The sequence below is a fragment of the Camarhynchus parvulus genome, chromosome 13 (genome assembly GCF_901933205.1).
Source record: "Camarhynchus parvulus chromosome 13, STF_HiC, whole genome shotgun sequence".
NCBI lineage: Eukaryota > Metazoa > Chordata > Aves > Passeriformes > Thraupidae > Camarhynchus > Camarhynchus parvulus.
Window position 1 is genome coordinate 16,726,401 of NC_044583.1, and position 14,279 is coordinate 16,740,679.

The 14,279-nt window shown below is 63.6% G+C and overlaps 2 protein-coding genes across 2 annotated transcripts; one reads left to right on the forward strand and one right to left on the reverse strand.

The window, feature by feature from the left end:
- Positions 1-260: 260 nt before the first annotated feature.
- PCYOX1L (prenylcysteine oxidase 1 like) lies at positions 261-3,283 on the forward strand. Its single transcript, XM_030957321.1, has 6 exons — positions 261-369; positions 616-822; positions 1,268-1,442; positions 1,521-1,732; positions 1,821-1,961; positions 2,472-3,283. Exons 1-6 carry the CDS (start codon positions 261-263, stop codon positions 3,128-3,130), a joined length of 1,503 nt encoding a protein of 500 aa, XP_030813181.1. The 3' UTR covers positions 3,131-3,283.
- An 868-nt stretch (positions 3,284-4,151) lies between these two features.
- On the reverse strand, positions 4,152-5,692 carry IL17B (interleukin 17B). The gene is made up of 3 exons (XM_030957642.1): positions 5,672-5,692; positions 4,523-4,809; positions 4,152-4,401 (listed from the first exon to the last, which is right to left on the reverse strand). The coding sequence occupies exons 1-3, from the start codon at positions 5,690-5,692 to the stop codon at positions 4,152-4,154; spliced, it is 558 nt and encodes a 185-aa protein (XP_030813502.1).
- Positions 5,693-14,279: the final 8,587 nt, after the last annotated feature.

The window sequence follows — 14,279 nt, forward strand, 5'->3', positions numbered from 1 at the left end:
GCGGCAGGAGCGCGGTGCTGCCGGGGCAGCTCAGGCCGGGCCCTCGCAGTGGGACGCGTGTGAGGAGCGGAGGGCAGGGGGATGCCGGCAGGGGCTGTCGCAGGCTGTCCCTGTCCCCCGCGTCCCCTCAGCGCCACTCTCCGCCCTGCGGAGCGCGGGGCCGCGCCGGGCTCGGGGCGGGGCGGGCGCGGGGGGCGCGGGGGCCGAGCCTGCGGGAGGGGCGGGCCGGGGCGGGCGCTGCCGGCCCCGCTCTCCGCGCCATGGCCCCGCCGCCCGCCGCGCTGCCGCTGCCGCTGCTGCCGGCCCTGGCCGCGCTCCTGGCCGCGCTCCCGGCCGCGCCCGCCGCCCGCGCCGCGCCGCGCTCCATCGGTACGCGGGGATGCCCTGGCTGGGGTGGGCGTCCGGGAGCACCGGCAGCACCGGGCCGCCTCCCCGCCCCGCCGGGGCCGGCACCGAGCGTTCCGCACCCCTCCGCTCGGCAGCCTGCATCCCCATCCCCGCGCATCCCCGCATCCCCATCCCCGCTGGCGCATCCCCGCCGAGGCCGGGGGAGCGGCGGGACCCCCTTGGCCCCGGGGCGCTGCTGACCCGGCCTCTGGCCGCTCTCACCCGCAGCCGTGGTGGGCGCCGGGCTGGGGGGCTCGGCCACCGCGTACTTCCTGCAGCAGCACTTCGGGCCGCAGGTGCAGCTGGACGTGTACGAGGCGGCGGGCGTGGGAGGGCGCCTGGCCACCGTCACCGTCAACAAGCAGCAGTATGAGAGCCGCGGAGCCTCCATCCACGCCCTCAGCCTCCACATGCAGGACTTCGTCAAGATCCTGGGTGAGACTGGGCGTCCCAGCGCTTGCATGGCCTCCCTCGCTGAGCTCCAGGGTTTGGACACCCCCAGGCTCTGTGCTTGGGGTGGTGGGGAGGGTTTGTGCCAGCCCCCCTTGGCACCCAAGGCATGTGGTGATCCCCTTGCTGGCTCTCCTATTGTGCCCTGGAGGGAGAAGGGGACAGGGTGGTCACCATCAGGGGGTCTGGTGGCATCAGTGTTGGGTGGTTGTTCACAAACTCCTGCCAGTCTGTCCCAGTCGGCAGCAGCTCCATGGGACGCCCCAACATGATGTGGCTGGGAATCCGTGCCTTGGGGGTCTCTCATTCCTGATGCTCCTCCAAGAGCATCTTTGCCTGTATCCCTGCCGGGACATGTCCAGTGCTGGCCTTTCCCAGGAGCCAGCCAGCCCCAGGGAGGGGCAGCCACGCGCTCCCTGTGCTCCCACAGGCCTCAAGCACCGGCGGGAGGTGGCCGGGAAAAGCGCCATCTTCAGCGGGGAGCACTTCGTCCTGGAGGAGACCGACTGGTACCTGCTCAACCTCTTCCGCCTCTGGTGGCACTATGGCATCAGCTTCCTGCGCCTGCAGATGTGGGTGGAGGAGGTGATGGAGAAGTTCATGAGGTAGGAGAGCCCGTGGGGCTGGGGGGTTTCCCTGGCACCGGGGCGTCACTGGGTGCCCCCTGCTCCTGTCCCCTCCAGGATCTACAAGTACCAGGCACACGGCTACGCCTTCTCCAGCCTGGAGGAGCTGCTGCGCTCGCTGGGCGGGGAGGCCTTTGTGAACATGACCCAGCGCTCGGTGGCCGAGTCCCTGCTGGAGGTTGGTGTCACCCAGCGCTTCGTGGACGATGTCATCGCCGCCGTCCTGCGCTCCAGCTACGGCCAGTCCGTGCTGGTGCCCGCCTTCGCAGGTGAAGCCACCTCCTCTTGCTGCGTGACGCTCCTCAGTGTCCCCTCTGCGGCCCGGCTGTGGAGCCACCCTCGTCTTCCTCTCTGCAGGGGCCATGTCGCTGGCGGGAGCCCAGGGCAGCACCTGGGCGGTGGAAGGAGGGAATAAGCTGGTGTGCTCGGGTCTGCTGAAGCTGACCAAAGCCAATGTCATCTCAGCCAGGGTGACTGGCATCTCCCTGCACAGCTCGGGTGAGCCTGGGCACGGGTGTGGTGGGAGGTTGGTGGTGGCAGCATGGGAATGCTGTGGCTGGAGGGCATCCTGGTCCTGGTGAGGCCTTTGGGAGAGGCCCTGAGGGTCTGTCCTTCTCCCTTTGTCTGATCCAGTGGGGACCCTGCAGCTCCAACCTCAGCCCTGAGGTTGCCCTCCCTCCTGAGGTCCATCAGGTTCTCCTGTGGCACCATCCTTGTTGCAGGCTCGCTCCCCTTTCCACCACAGCAAAAAAACATCTGGGGCCTGGGATGTGGGCTGTGTTCCCCCAGTCCTCTTTGCCTCCACTAGGCTGGGCCTCTCTGGAAACATTTTATGTCTTAATGAAGCCTTTCTGGCACCCTAAGGCATCAGAAACTCATCCGTAACCATCAGGTGCTGTGGTGTGTGCTGGAAAACCAGGGGATGGAGGTCAGGTTGGAAAAAAGAGGGTGAGGGCAGCACCACCTGGGGCTCAGGGCTGCTCCTGACTGTCCCTTGTCTCTCTTCAGAGGGGAGAGCCCTGTACCAGGTCCACTACGAGAGCACCGAAGGCCAGGGCTCGGCTTTCTACGACCTGGTGGTGGTGACGACTCCGCTGCACCCCAGCAGGAGCAACTTCACCTTCGACAACTTCGACCCCCCCATCGCCGACCTGCCCGGCGCCTTCCAGCCCTCCGTCACCTCCGTGGTGCACGGCTACCTCAACTCCTCCTACTTCGGCTTCCCCGACCCCAAGCTGTTCCCTTTCACCAGCATCCTCACCACCGACACCCCCGAGCTCTTCTTCCACGCCATGGACAACATCTGCCCCGTCAACATCTCGGCGGCGTTCCGGCGCAAGCAGCCGCAGGAGGCGGCCGTGTGGCGCGTGCTGTCCCCGCGGCCGCTGGACAAGCCCCAGCTGAAGACCCTCTTCAGGTCCTACTACTCGGTGCAGGTGGCAGAGTGGCCGACGTACCCGCGCTACGACGCCGCCAAGGCGCTGCCGCCCGTCGTGCTCCACGAGAGCCTCTTCTACCTCAGCGGCGTGGAGTGGGTGGCCAGCTCCATGGAGATGACGGCCGTGGCGGCCAAGAACGTGGCCCTGCTGGCCTACAACCGCTGGCATCAGCAGCTGGACAAGATCGACCAGAAGGACTTGATGCACAAGGTGAAGACGGAGCTGTGAGGCCCCTGAGGGGTGGTGGGCCAGGAGCTTGGGGGTGTGTGGTAGTTTGGGGAGTATTTATTGCCTTGGGGAGGCCAGGGGGGGCTGGGGGACAAGGGACAGGCTGTGTCCCAATGACTTGAAGGCCTTCAGGAATACAGTTCCTGCCCAGTGTTGCTGTGTCTGTGCTGTGTGCCTCAGTTTCCCTGTTCCCTCACCCCAGGCTCTGCTGGAAAGGAGCCTGTGCCTTCTCCTGAGAAAGGGTCACAGTGTTTGGGAGGGATCCTGGGGGGCTTTCAGGGGTGAGACTGGCTGGCATTGGCAGCAGATGGGTCCCCCCAAGCTTCCCAGCTCCCACCAGTCTCTGCTGCCTTCCTGGCTTTGCCCTTGGGAGCCTCACAGGGAGGGCTGGAGATCCCAGGGCCTCTCCCATGCCTGGAGCCCAACGCTGCTCCTGTGCCCCAGGGATGCAGGGAGGGCTCTCACAGCTCCTGCTGGGTGCTCTGTGCTTCTGGGGGTGTCCAGGCTTGTGTTTGGGGGGCAGAAGAGCCTCGGTGGGAGAAGCTGAGTAGGACAGAGGGGCAGCTCAGACCAGGGCCAGCAATGCGCTTTATTGAGACCTCAGAAGCTGCCCAAAGCACCAGCAGCTCACCCTGCTCCTTGGGCTGCCCAGCCTGGCACAGAGGAACCTGTGGGAGGACTGGGAAGGACTGGGAGGGCTGGGTGTTGCCAGGAGCTGTGGCAGCGATGGAGCAAACAAAGGGAAGTGGGGACTTTGGGAAGGGAGGAGGCCTGATCCTGATCCTGATCCTGATCCTGATCCAAAGGCTGCCTCTGCCCTGGGTGTCCCCAGAGCAGCTGCTGGGGCTGAGGCTGACGGAGTCTGCAGGGGGTTTTGAGGAGCTCTTGCACAGGGAGCTCCCCTCACCCTGCTGCCCAGCCAGGTGGCCTCTCCCAAAGGGCCGGGCAAGCTGGGGAAGCAAGAGCAAGCTGGTTAGAATGGCCAGCACTGGGGGAGCTGCAGGGTTTGAGCTTTGCAGCCTCAGAAGATGCAGGTGCAGCCCACAGCGATGGTCTCCATCACCATCTGGTACTTCTTGTGGCACCTCTTGCCCTGTGCCCTGTGCCCCGGCTGGCCCGGGCAGAGCAGGCGGCGCACGGGCAGGCGGCTGAAGATGGGGATGCTGGCCATGCTGCGGTCCTCCTGCAGCGTGAAGGGGTTAATGCAGCCACTGCACAGGCACCGGGCCTCGGGGATGTCTGCTGGGATCCGGGTGGCATCGTGGTTTATCCTGGAGGAGAGGGAGACAGGATGAGGCTGGAGAGGTGGTGATGGGGTGAGGTGGGTTCTGCATCACAGCCACCCCAGCCCCTGTGCTGGCACTGAGCCACCTTGCCTGTCCCCGAGCTCACCTGTAGGCCCAGGGGGACAGGCTCCTGCGGTTGGACCTCCAGAGCCTCAGGTTCACCTGGCACTTGGTGTCCCCCGGCTCGGAGCCGTTCCTCAGCTGGCGCACCATGTCCTGGATGCTGTGCTCGTACTCTGCCATGCTGCTGTAGGGCTCACCCGGGGCCCAGGCCAGCCCAGGGGGGGCTGTGGGTGCCCGTGCCAGGCCCCTTCTCCTGCCCTTGGCTGCCTTGCTCTGGTCCTTGGCTTCGGGAACCAGGACCATGGCAAAGGTGAAGATGCAGAGGAGAAGCTGAGGAAGAAGGAGGATGAGGATGGTGAGGGGCTGCTTGTGCTGCAGGACTGGCATGGAAGGGGAGCTCTCCCTCCTCGCAGGGGTCACCAGGTGATGGCAGGACCACACTGGCTTTGAGATGGCACATTCAATGCCCAAGGGCAGTGCTGGCCTGCAGGTGAGAAACACCTGAGGGCAGTTTGCAGGGATGGTGGGCACACTCGTGATGAGCTGATGCGTGTGGCTGCCCCTCACCCTGCTTGCAGCTGGCAATTTGTGCTGCCCAAAGTGCCCCTGCCTGTCCTGCCTGAGCTGTGCCCTGTGCCCTCCCTGCCCACGCTGAGGCAGCTGCATGGGGAGTGACCCGGCTCAGGCTGTACCTGGGCAGCCTCTGGTTTGAAAGGAGCCATACAGAGATGACACAGTCAAGAATGAGATCTTTATCCAAGCCCTCCCTCTGTGCTCTGAGGACGGTGAGAGAGAAAAGATGCTTTTTTCCCTCCCTTCTCCCTCCGGCCTCGCAGCCGAGTGCTGCCGCCCGCCCGGCAGGCTGCCCAGCAGGGAACAAAGTTGCTTTCTCTAGTGCTGCTCGCTGCTATTCGTGTCCCTGCAGTGGCCCAGGCTGCCCCACACCCTGCCCGTGGGTGTGCAGTGCCCCGGGGCAGGGAGGCTCAGTGGCCGGAGCCGGACTGTCCAGCTGTCCGTCTGTCCGGCCGTGGCTCTGCTTTCCCAAGCTGCTGCATCCTCACCCTGCTGGGCACGGGGGGATGGCCCTGGCAGCACCTCCAAAGCAAACAACCCCAGGCAAACAAGCATGCAAACAGTTCTGCTAGAGAAGGAAAGCGAGGAGCAAGCCCCGAGCTGCCGGGGAGGCACCTACCAGGTTTGGAGCCCGCTCCATGGCCGCCGAGGGGAGCCGGCCGCTCTCCTGCACTCTGGCCGCTCCCTGCGAGCCGGGCAGCTAAAAAGGGAAAGCCCCAGCCCCCGGCTGTGCCCTGCCAGAGGTGTGTCCGGTCCCCAAGGTGCCAGGGAGCCTCGCAGCAGCCAGGGCAGGGGGCCAGCGTGGTCTGGGACTCGGCCACCCGTCCCCGCCCCGGGCGCTGGCTCTGCTGCCCGCGGTGGCTGTGGTCAGTGGTGGGTGCCCTTTGTGGAGCAGGCAGCCCTGAGGGGCTCTCCTGGCAATCACGTGCTCTGGGGAGGGCGTTTGGGCTCTCTCGGTGTCACCAGCATGGTCACAGCCCGGACAGGCTGGAGGGGCGCGGCTGCTGGGCTGGCAGAGCAGGGGCTCACAGCAGGAGCAGGGGTGGCTGTGTCCCGGGCTGGCAGCAAGGTGAGTGGGTAACCTGGGCCTGAGGGCCTGTTGTCATCTGTGAGCCACCCCCAGCAGCAGCTCTGCTGTCCCAGGAGCCCCCAGACCCTTCTGCCCAGCAGTGAGATGATGGCACCCATCACTCGTGGCACCCATCACTCATGGCACCCTTGGTCTGTCTGTCCCCAAACCCTTCCCCTTGTGCTGTCCTGCAGCTCCGGCCGTGGGGACACAGCAGCTGTGCCCACAGCTGGCCGTGGGGCTGCGGGGGGCTGGCTGTGCTGGGTGATGCCCTGGCTTTCCGATGCCAGGCACCGCGGTGTAGGGTGCTGCGGTGGGGGAAACTGAGGCACGGGGGTGCCGGCTTAATTCCCCGTCCAGGGGACAAGGGCTGGCATTGCTCCTCCTGCTCTGTCGCTGTCCGTGCGGTCAAGAGCCACGCGATGGTGCTGTCCGCCACCCAACCGCTCCCAGCCCTTCCCGTCTGCGTCCCTCCTCCTCCTCTCCATCCCTTCGTACATCCCTCCGCCCTCCATCCCTCCGTGCATCCCTCCTCCTCTCCATCCCGCCCTCCATCCCTCCTCCTCTCCATCCCTTCGTACATCCCTCCTCCCTCCATCACGCCCTCTATCCCTCCCTCCATCCCTCCCTGCATCCCTCCTCCTCTCCCCCCCTCCCCGCATCCCTCCGTCCCTCCATCCCGCCCTCCATCCCTCCTCCTCTCCATCCCTCCCCGCATCCCTCCCCGTCTCCTCCCCTGCAGCCCCAGCCGCAGGCGGATGCCGCCGCTGTTCCCCACGCTCCCGGGCTCTGCCCCGCTCCTTGGGATGTTTCCTCCTCCTCCTCCCGCCTCGCTGTGCATCCCCAGGGACCCCAAGGCCCTTGAGCTTTGTAGGGCAGAGGGAAATTTCCACCTCCTTTTCCCGTCCATGAACCGTGCCTCTGGGAAACCCCATAAATGGGTAAAGGTCCCTGCACGCCCAGCTCACGCTGTCCCCCTCCTCCTGGCAGCCCTGGGATGCAGCAGGAGCAGCCTGGCTGCTCCCCCTGCCCAGCCCACATTAACACCCCCAAGGACAGCTCCAGCATAGTGCTCCAGAGGCTTTGCTGTCCCCTGGGCTGAGGTCTGAGCACAGAGTGTCCCGTTTGTCACCTCGGCACCTGGGCTGAGATCTGAGCACAGAGTGTCCCGTTTGTCACCTCGGCACCTGGGCTGAGGTCTGAGCACAGAGGGTCCCGTTTGTCACCTCAGCACCTTGCCGGGGGAGCCCTGCACCCACCCGCCTGTGCTCCAGGTGTGGGCAGCCCCCGGCCTTTGGCCACCAGCACTTTTGGGGTGCAGAGCCAGCCCCAGCCTGCACCCAGGCACTCCAGCCCTGTTGTGGCAGGGCCGGTGGCAGCCGCGGGCGCCTGCGTGTGCCGAGCGAGCGTTGTGTCAGCGCTCGGCAATGCTGTTTACACATGAGAGAGGCGCAGAGGCATCCGTGCCGGCAGCCAATTACCCAGTTTTGATCTTTTTTGGTGAAAAGGAAACCAGGCCTTTTCAGACATGGCCAAATTTGATAAGCTGGGGGAGGCGGGGGCGGGCGCGGGACGCTTCTCCCCCCGGCCTCGCCCAGGAAGGGGCTGGGATGGGGAGGCTGGGCCATGGCCAGCTCTGCCTCCAGCCTGGGGGCTCCGTGTGCCCATCCTGGCTGCAGTGCCACCCCTGAGGGAGCAGCGTGTGCTGGGCTTGGAGTGCTGCAAGGCTGGGTCGTGGCCAGCTCTGCCTGGTGGTGCTTGCAGGTTTGGTTTGTGCTCATCTCTGCTGCTGTCATCACTTTGCCACACTGCCATGGGAAATTTGGGTGGAGAGTGAGGCCTGGAGATGAGGAACGGGGATCCAAATGGGGCAGGGGAGGATGTGAAGATAAGCTGCACCTGCCCTGAGTAAACCCAGGTGTTTATTGGCCAGATGAGCGTCGTGGAACCCACCCCAGCCCAAGAGATGCAGGGCATCTGTGTCGTGCCAGGCTCGTGCTTGGCAGCAGGGATGTGCTGGGCAGAGATCATGTGGCAGAGCACACCACAGGGACTGCAGCTAAGGGAACGGGGGGAAGTCAGGCCACAGCTCCAGGCTGGCAGAAAAGAGCTTTGTGCAGTTTCCCACAAGCAGGAATGTCCCTGCAGGGGTGGGGGCTGCAGTCCCCTCCACCTGCACTGGGCAATGGGCAGCAACACTGCTGCTGCCACTCTGCAGGGCATGGCCACTTCTGCGGGCACCAGGCTGCTCCAGAACCCAGCTCCTCGTGGGGTTTGTGCACACCTGAGCCCAGCACACACCCACCCCGGCCAGACAGGCGGGTCTGGCAGGAGGCTCCAGCACGGCCTCATCCCTATCTCTGCGTGAGCAACATTTTCCACTCATCAAAGGAGAGCTCCAGCCAGCTGTCCTGGCCAGAGGCAGCCCCGTGCCGTGCTGGGAGGGGGGTCAGGCCCCCCAGAACCCCCCTGGCAGGTACTGCTGGCCCCGCCAGAGCACGGAGCTCACATCCTTATTTGCACAACGGCTCCAGAGACACCCGAGCCAAAAAAGCTTATTTTAAGCTTGCTGGAAAAAGAACATTGTTTGGTGGGAATTAAAACTCCCCATTCTCAAAAAAGGGAAAAACAAAAAGTGCTTCATTCTGCCGCCTCCTGCCATTGCATAAACACAGAGACAGGCACGGCTGGACAGGGGGGCAGGAATTTATTGCTGGCATCGAGCAGGATGGGTTGTGGGACAAGGACCCCTCAGCAGCTGTTGTGGGACAAGAACCCCTCCTGTTCTGTGTCCCCACTGTCCCAAAATCCCTCATGCTGGCAGGAGGGAGGGAAGGGGCATTGCCCCACCGTGGTGCCCGGGTGCTGCGGGCAGGAGGGGGGACCACGCTGGCAGCCCGAGCTCTGGCTGGCCCGGGCCCTGCATCACTGCACAATATTATTAATATTATTTATACAGCTCTAATCCAGCTCCCCCGGGCGGGCAGCTGGGCCGTGCTCGGGGCTGGCTGTAAATCACGTCCTTCGCATCCCATCCCGTAACAGCCGGATTTGGGCGTCGGGAGGCAGAGCTGAGCCGGGCTCTCCTCTGGCGCTGGGGACAGCAGCCCCCGACCGGGGGGACCGGGGGGACCGGGGCTGTCGGGCCAGCGGCAGCGGCAGCGCCGGGCGGGCGGGGCGGGGGAAGATGCGCGTCCGTCCGTCCGTCCGTCCGTCCGTCCGGCACATCTTGCGCGGCCCCTCCGGCGCATCCATCACCCGCTCGCGTTTACAGCACGTCGCTGCTTACACGATCCAGACGCGCAGGTTCCTCCTGTCCCGCTCCTCTCGCGCCTTTTGTTTTCTTTTGCCTCCTGCTGCTGGAGACAGAGCAGCTGATGGAAAAAGCCTGTTCTGGAAACGGCCGCTTCCTTCAGTCCCTGCCCGGCTCTGGTCCCCGGTGCTGGCTCCGGGGAGGGCTGGAGGGGCCGGTGCGGGTGCACGGCTCGGACAGACCCTGCTCACAGTGAGTCCCTCTGTGCGGGGCAGCCTCAGGCTCCTGTAGGACCGAGGGGGACACAACCACGGTGTCCTCCAGGCAGGGACCACTGAGCCACTACCTGCCCATGGGTCCCCTCATCCAGCCTGGCCCCTGCTCACTCTGTGCCCCCTGTGCTTGCTGTCTGACCTTTTCCAGCCCTTTGGGCTCCTGGCCTCAGCCTGTCCTGCCTGTGCCCCCCTGCCCACCAGCACAGAGCATGGGCTGGGCAGTGCTGGCTTTCCAAATAATTCAGTTTTCCTTCCCCCTGCAGCCCCAGGCAGTCAGACACCAACCCCTGAGTGCTTTGGAGGGGTGGCTTCATTTTGTGCTGGATTGCAAAGGTGAGACAGCCCTGTCAGGACAGGGGATGCCCTCTGCATCCCAGCTCCTGGCCAAGGGAAGGGCTCGTCCTTCAGCCCCATGTGGGACTCATGGAGCAGCCTGGAGCCATCCCCACCACCTTCCCTGCAAGGCCAGGGGGCTGGGGGATGCTCCCAGGGACGTGCTGCCAGGGCAGCAGTGCCCTCTGGGTCTGTGAGGAGAAAGCCTCTTACTTGAAGGGCTTTGGTGGCTTTTTCTGGTGGGCAGGAGTCCAAGCTGCCAGTTCCCAGGGCAAGGCGAAGGGAGGAGGTAAGTGCAAAGCTCAGCAGTGGCACTGACGTCTGTCCTGGAGGGCTGTGACCAAGCCAAACTTCCCTCCGTGCCCCTGGGCAAGGGATCCCATGCAGGGACCCCCAAACTGCTGGGGAATCACCCCCAGGTGGGAACTGCTGGCTTGAAGTCAGAGCAGGCAGTTCCCTGCCCTGCTCCCCATTCCCTGCTCCTGCGTGCTGCAGTCAGGGAGGGAAGGGATTTGCAGGGCAGCACTGGCCGCTCCTGAAGGTCACCTTGAGAGCTGCTGCAGCCCAGCTCCCCATTCATCACTGCCCTGCCCCTGCGAGGGGCTGAGGGAGCAGGGGCTGTAATCGCACACGGGCTGAGAAATGCCCTCCTGCCCTTGCAGCCCCCTCTGGCGTTGGGCAGCAGATGAAAAGGTTCTAAATTTGGTGTGTTTGGATGTTAGCAGGGCTTGGAGGAGAAGGTTTCTCTTTGCACGTCCCAGGCTCTTGGAAGGTGGGAGCAGCCCGGGGCTCCCTTTCCATCACTGCCCTGTGGCATCGCCCCCTGTACAGCCACGATCCCCTCCCCACCTGGGACAGAGCTGCCACTGCCACTTGACCCCTGTCCCTACACCCAGCCAGAGAGGCTGGAGGTCAGCAAAAATGTCACTTCAGTGGAGATACTGAAACTGAAGCCATGCTGAGGAGGGATGGCTGGGCAGCATCTTAGTGAAGGAGTAACAAAAACAAACCCGCGCCAAGGAATCCTGCTTTGCCCCAAATGTTTTTCTTATGGAGTTGTAATAAGACAAGAGCTGTAAAGATAGTAACCTCCTAAACATTACCTTATTAAGGCTTCTCAGAAACCGCAGGGCACGACCCCTCTGGGTCATGGAACAAGAGCGCAGCATCCAACGAACAAACAGAGGCTAACGTTACATTTTTCACTTCATTTAGGGAACCTGGTTTCTAATTATAGTGTTTGTTTAATGGCTGTGCCTCACTCAAAGCCAGCCCTCCCAGAGCAGAGGGAGAGGGCAGTGGGAGGGCTGGGAGATCTCCCTGCTGGCTCCCAGGGCATGGCACGGGGATTGAGCTGGGGACAGAGAGGAGTTTGGGGTTGGAGGCAGTGAGGGACGGTCTGTGCCCAGGGAGAGCCCCTGGGGACATCCCACAGGTGCTGTCCCAGCCCAGTGCTGTGCACCAAGGCTGTCTGCAGCAGGGGAACGGGGTGCTGGGTGTGCTGGGTGTGCTGCTGTGGCTGTGCTCTGTTCCCATTGCGTTTCAGCCAGCCTGGGCTCATCTCTGCCCTGCTGACAGTGGGCAGACCTGCTGGGCCCTGGCAAAACCAAGGCTTGTGCTGCCAGGGCCACTGCAGCAATTCAAAAATAATTGGTTTTGGTTTTTTTCCCCAGCAGCCCCTGGGAAGTGCTTCCTATTCCAGGTAGGTCACAGGTGGTTCTGGCTCCTCAGAGGCCACCAGGTGCCTGTCCCTGCCAGGTGTGGGCACGCTGCTGGCAGATGCAGGCCCTGCTGCTCCATCCCTGCTCTCCTGGCAGCTCCCTGGTGCCTCGTCCTGCTTCTCCTGTCCTGCAGCTGGCAGGGCAGCTCCCTCTGGGATGAGGGATATCCCCGGAGTGCTGAGGGCATGTTCAGCTCCTGCAGCACTGGCTCTGGTGCTGAGCTGGTGCCTAAGCCCAGGGAGAGCCTCAGGGATGCCAAGCACTCCACACCATCCCTGTGCAAAGCCTGGCATGATGGCACAGAGGCCTTGGCCCTGGCTTTGGGGCTGTCCCAAACCACTCAGGGGTCTGAGGATGGTAGGAGCCCTCTCTGGGATGTGTTCCTGCTGGAAGTCCTGCCCTGCCTGACTCCTGCTCCACATCTGTCCCCATGCAGGTTACAGCAACCACTGTGCCTGTGCATGGCTCAGGGTCAGCCTCCTTCCCACAGCCAGGACGTTCTGATGGACACAGACCCCAGCTCTGTGCTCCCCTCAGGGAAGGTCACCACCTTGAGAACCAGAGTTGAAGCTGGCAGTGTCTCCCTCAGTAATTTCATGCAGCAGAGGCTGTTCCTGCTGCTCCAGAGCTGAGCTCTGTGCTGGATTCACTGCCAGTGTCACCCAGCAGAGCAGCAGTGCCCAGAGCTGGGACAAACCCCGTCCTGCCCTGCTGGGGCTGACGGAGCAGGGGATGAAGGCGCTCAGTGCTGGCTGTTCCCGCCCCAGCTGCCAACTGCTGCTCGTCGTGGGGGCTGGAGGCCATACATGGACTCACACGGGGCCAGGAGGGGCTGGGCTGGTGATGGAGCTCCCACCCAGGCTCCCCCACCCCTGGAACCGGGACAGGCAGCCAGCCCTGCAGCTCCAGCCTTGCCACCACCACCCCACGGGTGTCCCAGCCCTGGGGACACGCAGGGGTGTGGGATCCTGGGCAAAGGGGTTCCCCAAAATCTGTCCCTATAGCTCCGTCCTGCTGCTGGGCTTGGTGGGGCTCGCCCAGCTCTTCAGATGTGGGGATGGACCCTCCCGGGGCTGGGGGAGGAATCGCTGCCTGCCCTGTGGATGTTTGGGATGGAAAATCCGGGAAAGCGGAGGTGAGCCCGGGCAGGTGGGCTCCTCACACAGCGGGGACGTGGAACCCCTGCTTGGCCCCTGTGCTGCTGCCCCTTCTGGGAAAACGAGGCACCTCACCCTGCCCTCCCAGCAGAGCCCCAGGGCTGCTGCAAGGCCTTTTCTCCCAGGCCAGGTGGAGCTTTTCAAAGTCATGGCAGCCACGGGACCCTCCAGCCTGGCCAGGGAGCATCTCCTCCTCCTCTGCTGGCCTGCACACCACCCCAGCTCCCTGCAGCCATCCTCCCCATGGGCTCTGGGATTCTACTGAATGAATTCTTCTCCAAGGAAAACCCACGAACCCCAATGAAGCGAAATACGGGCTATTTAAAGGGGGTACAGCTCCTTTAAAAAAGAATGCAATCTCTACGTGTGGATAAATATTGATTCCCCAATTACACTGGGAAGGGGCATCAACAAAGCAGCCATCAACAACGAGTGCATTAAAGCTCTACACTACAAAAACACAAGAACTTTACGACTCCCTCCCCATTAACAGGCTAGCCTATATTGAAATAGGAGAATTAACGCTAGAATGGAGCAACAAGGGTCCACGCACGACACGGGGAGGAAGTGAGCTATTCCAAGTGAGCTATTCCAAGTGAGCTATTCCAAAAGAGTTATTCCAAGTGAGTTGAGTTATTCCAAGTGCGATATTCCAAGTGAGTTGAGTTATTCCAAACAACTTTCTCCGGCCGGCATGGCCCCGGTTCCCAGGCACAGCCCAGGCCGCTCTCCTCCCCCTCGCTTCCCCCATCCCTCCTTCCCTCCTCTCCCCCTCTCCGCCTTAATGACTTCCACATGGGCCTCTGGCGGCCCGAGCCAAGCCTCCCAGCATTGTCTGAAATCTCCAAATTTAGAAGAAATATGAAAATTGTCAAGCGGCCCTTCCTTAGGGGGTAAAAGCAGCGCCGGGCCCCACGTGATGGCCCCCCAGCCAATGGATCCCCCCGGCGGCCCTGACAGCGCTGCCCGCCGCGGCCTGGCCTCCCCCGCCAGCTCATATAAGGTAAAAACAAAAAGCTTTTTCCAGCTTCTCGGGAGCCTGCGAGGAGTTCTGCACCCAGGGCTCCCGTGCCGGCCACTTCAAAAAGGCCCGAGTGGCGTGGCCGGGGTGGCAGTGGCGGGTGGCGGCGGCCACCGGGAGGTGACGGGCACGTGGCCGTGTCCCCGCGGTGCCACAGGGCGGCTGTGGGCTCGCAGGTAGGTGGCCGTGGGTGGAGGGGGCACGGGTGTGTGTGTGGGGCACTGGGGATGGGGAGGTTGGGGTGGGAGAACTGTCTGAAACACAGCTCGTCCAGCATCCGCTCTGCCAGCCTGGGATGCTCAGCAGCAGCTCTGGGGAGCTGGGCTGTACCCGGGAGATGAGTGGAGCACAGCTCAGGATGCTCAGCAGCAGCTCTGGGGAGCTGGGTTAGGGTTATG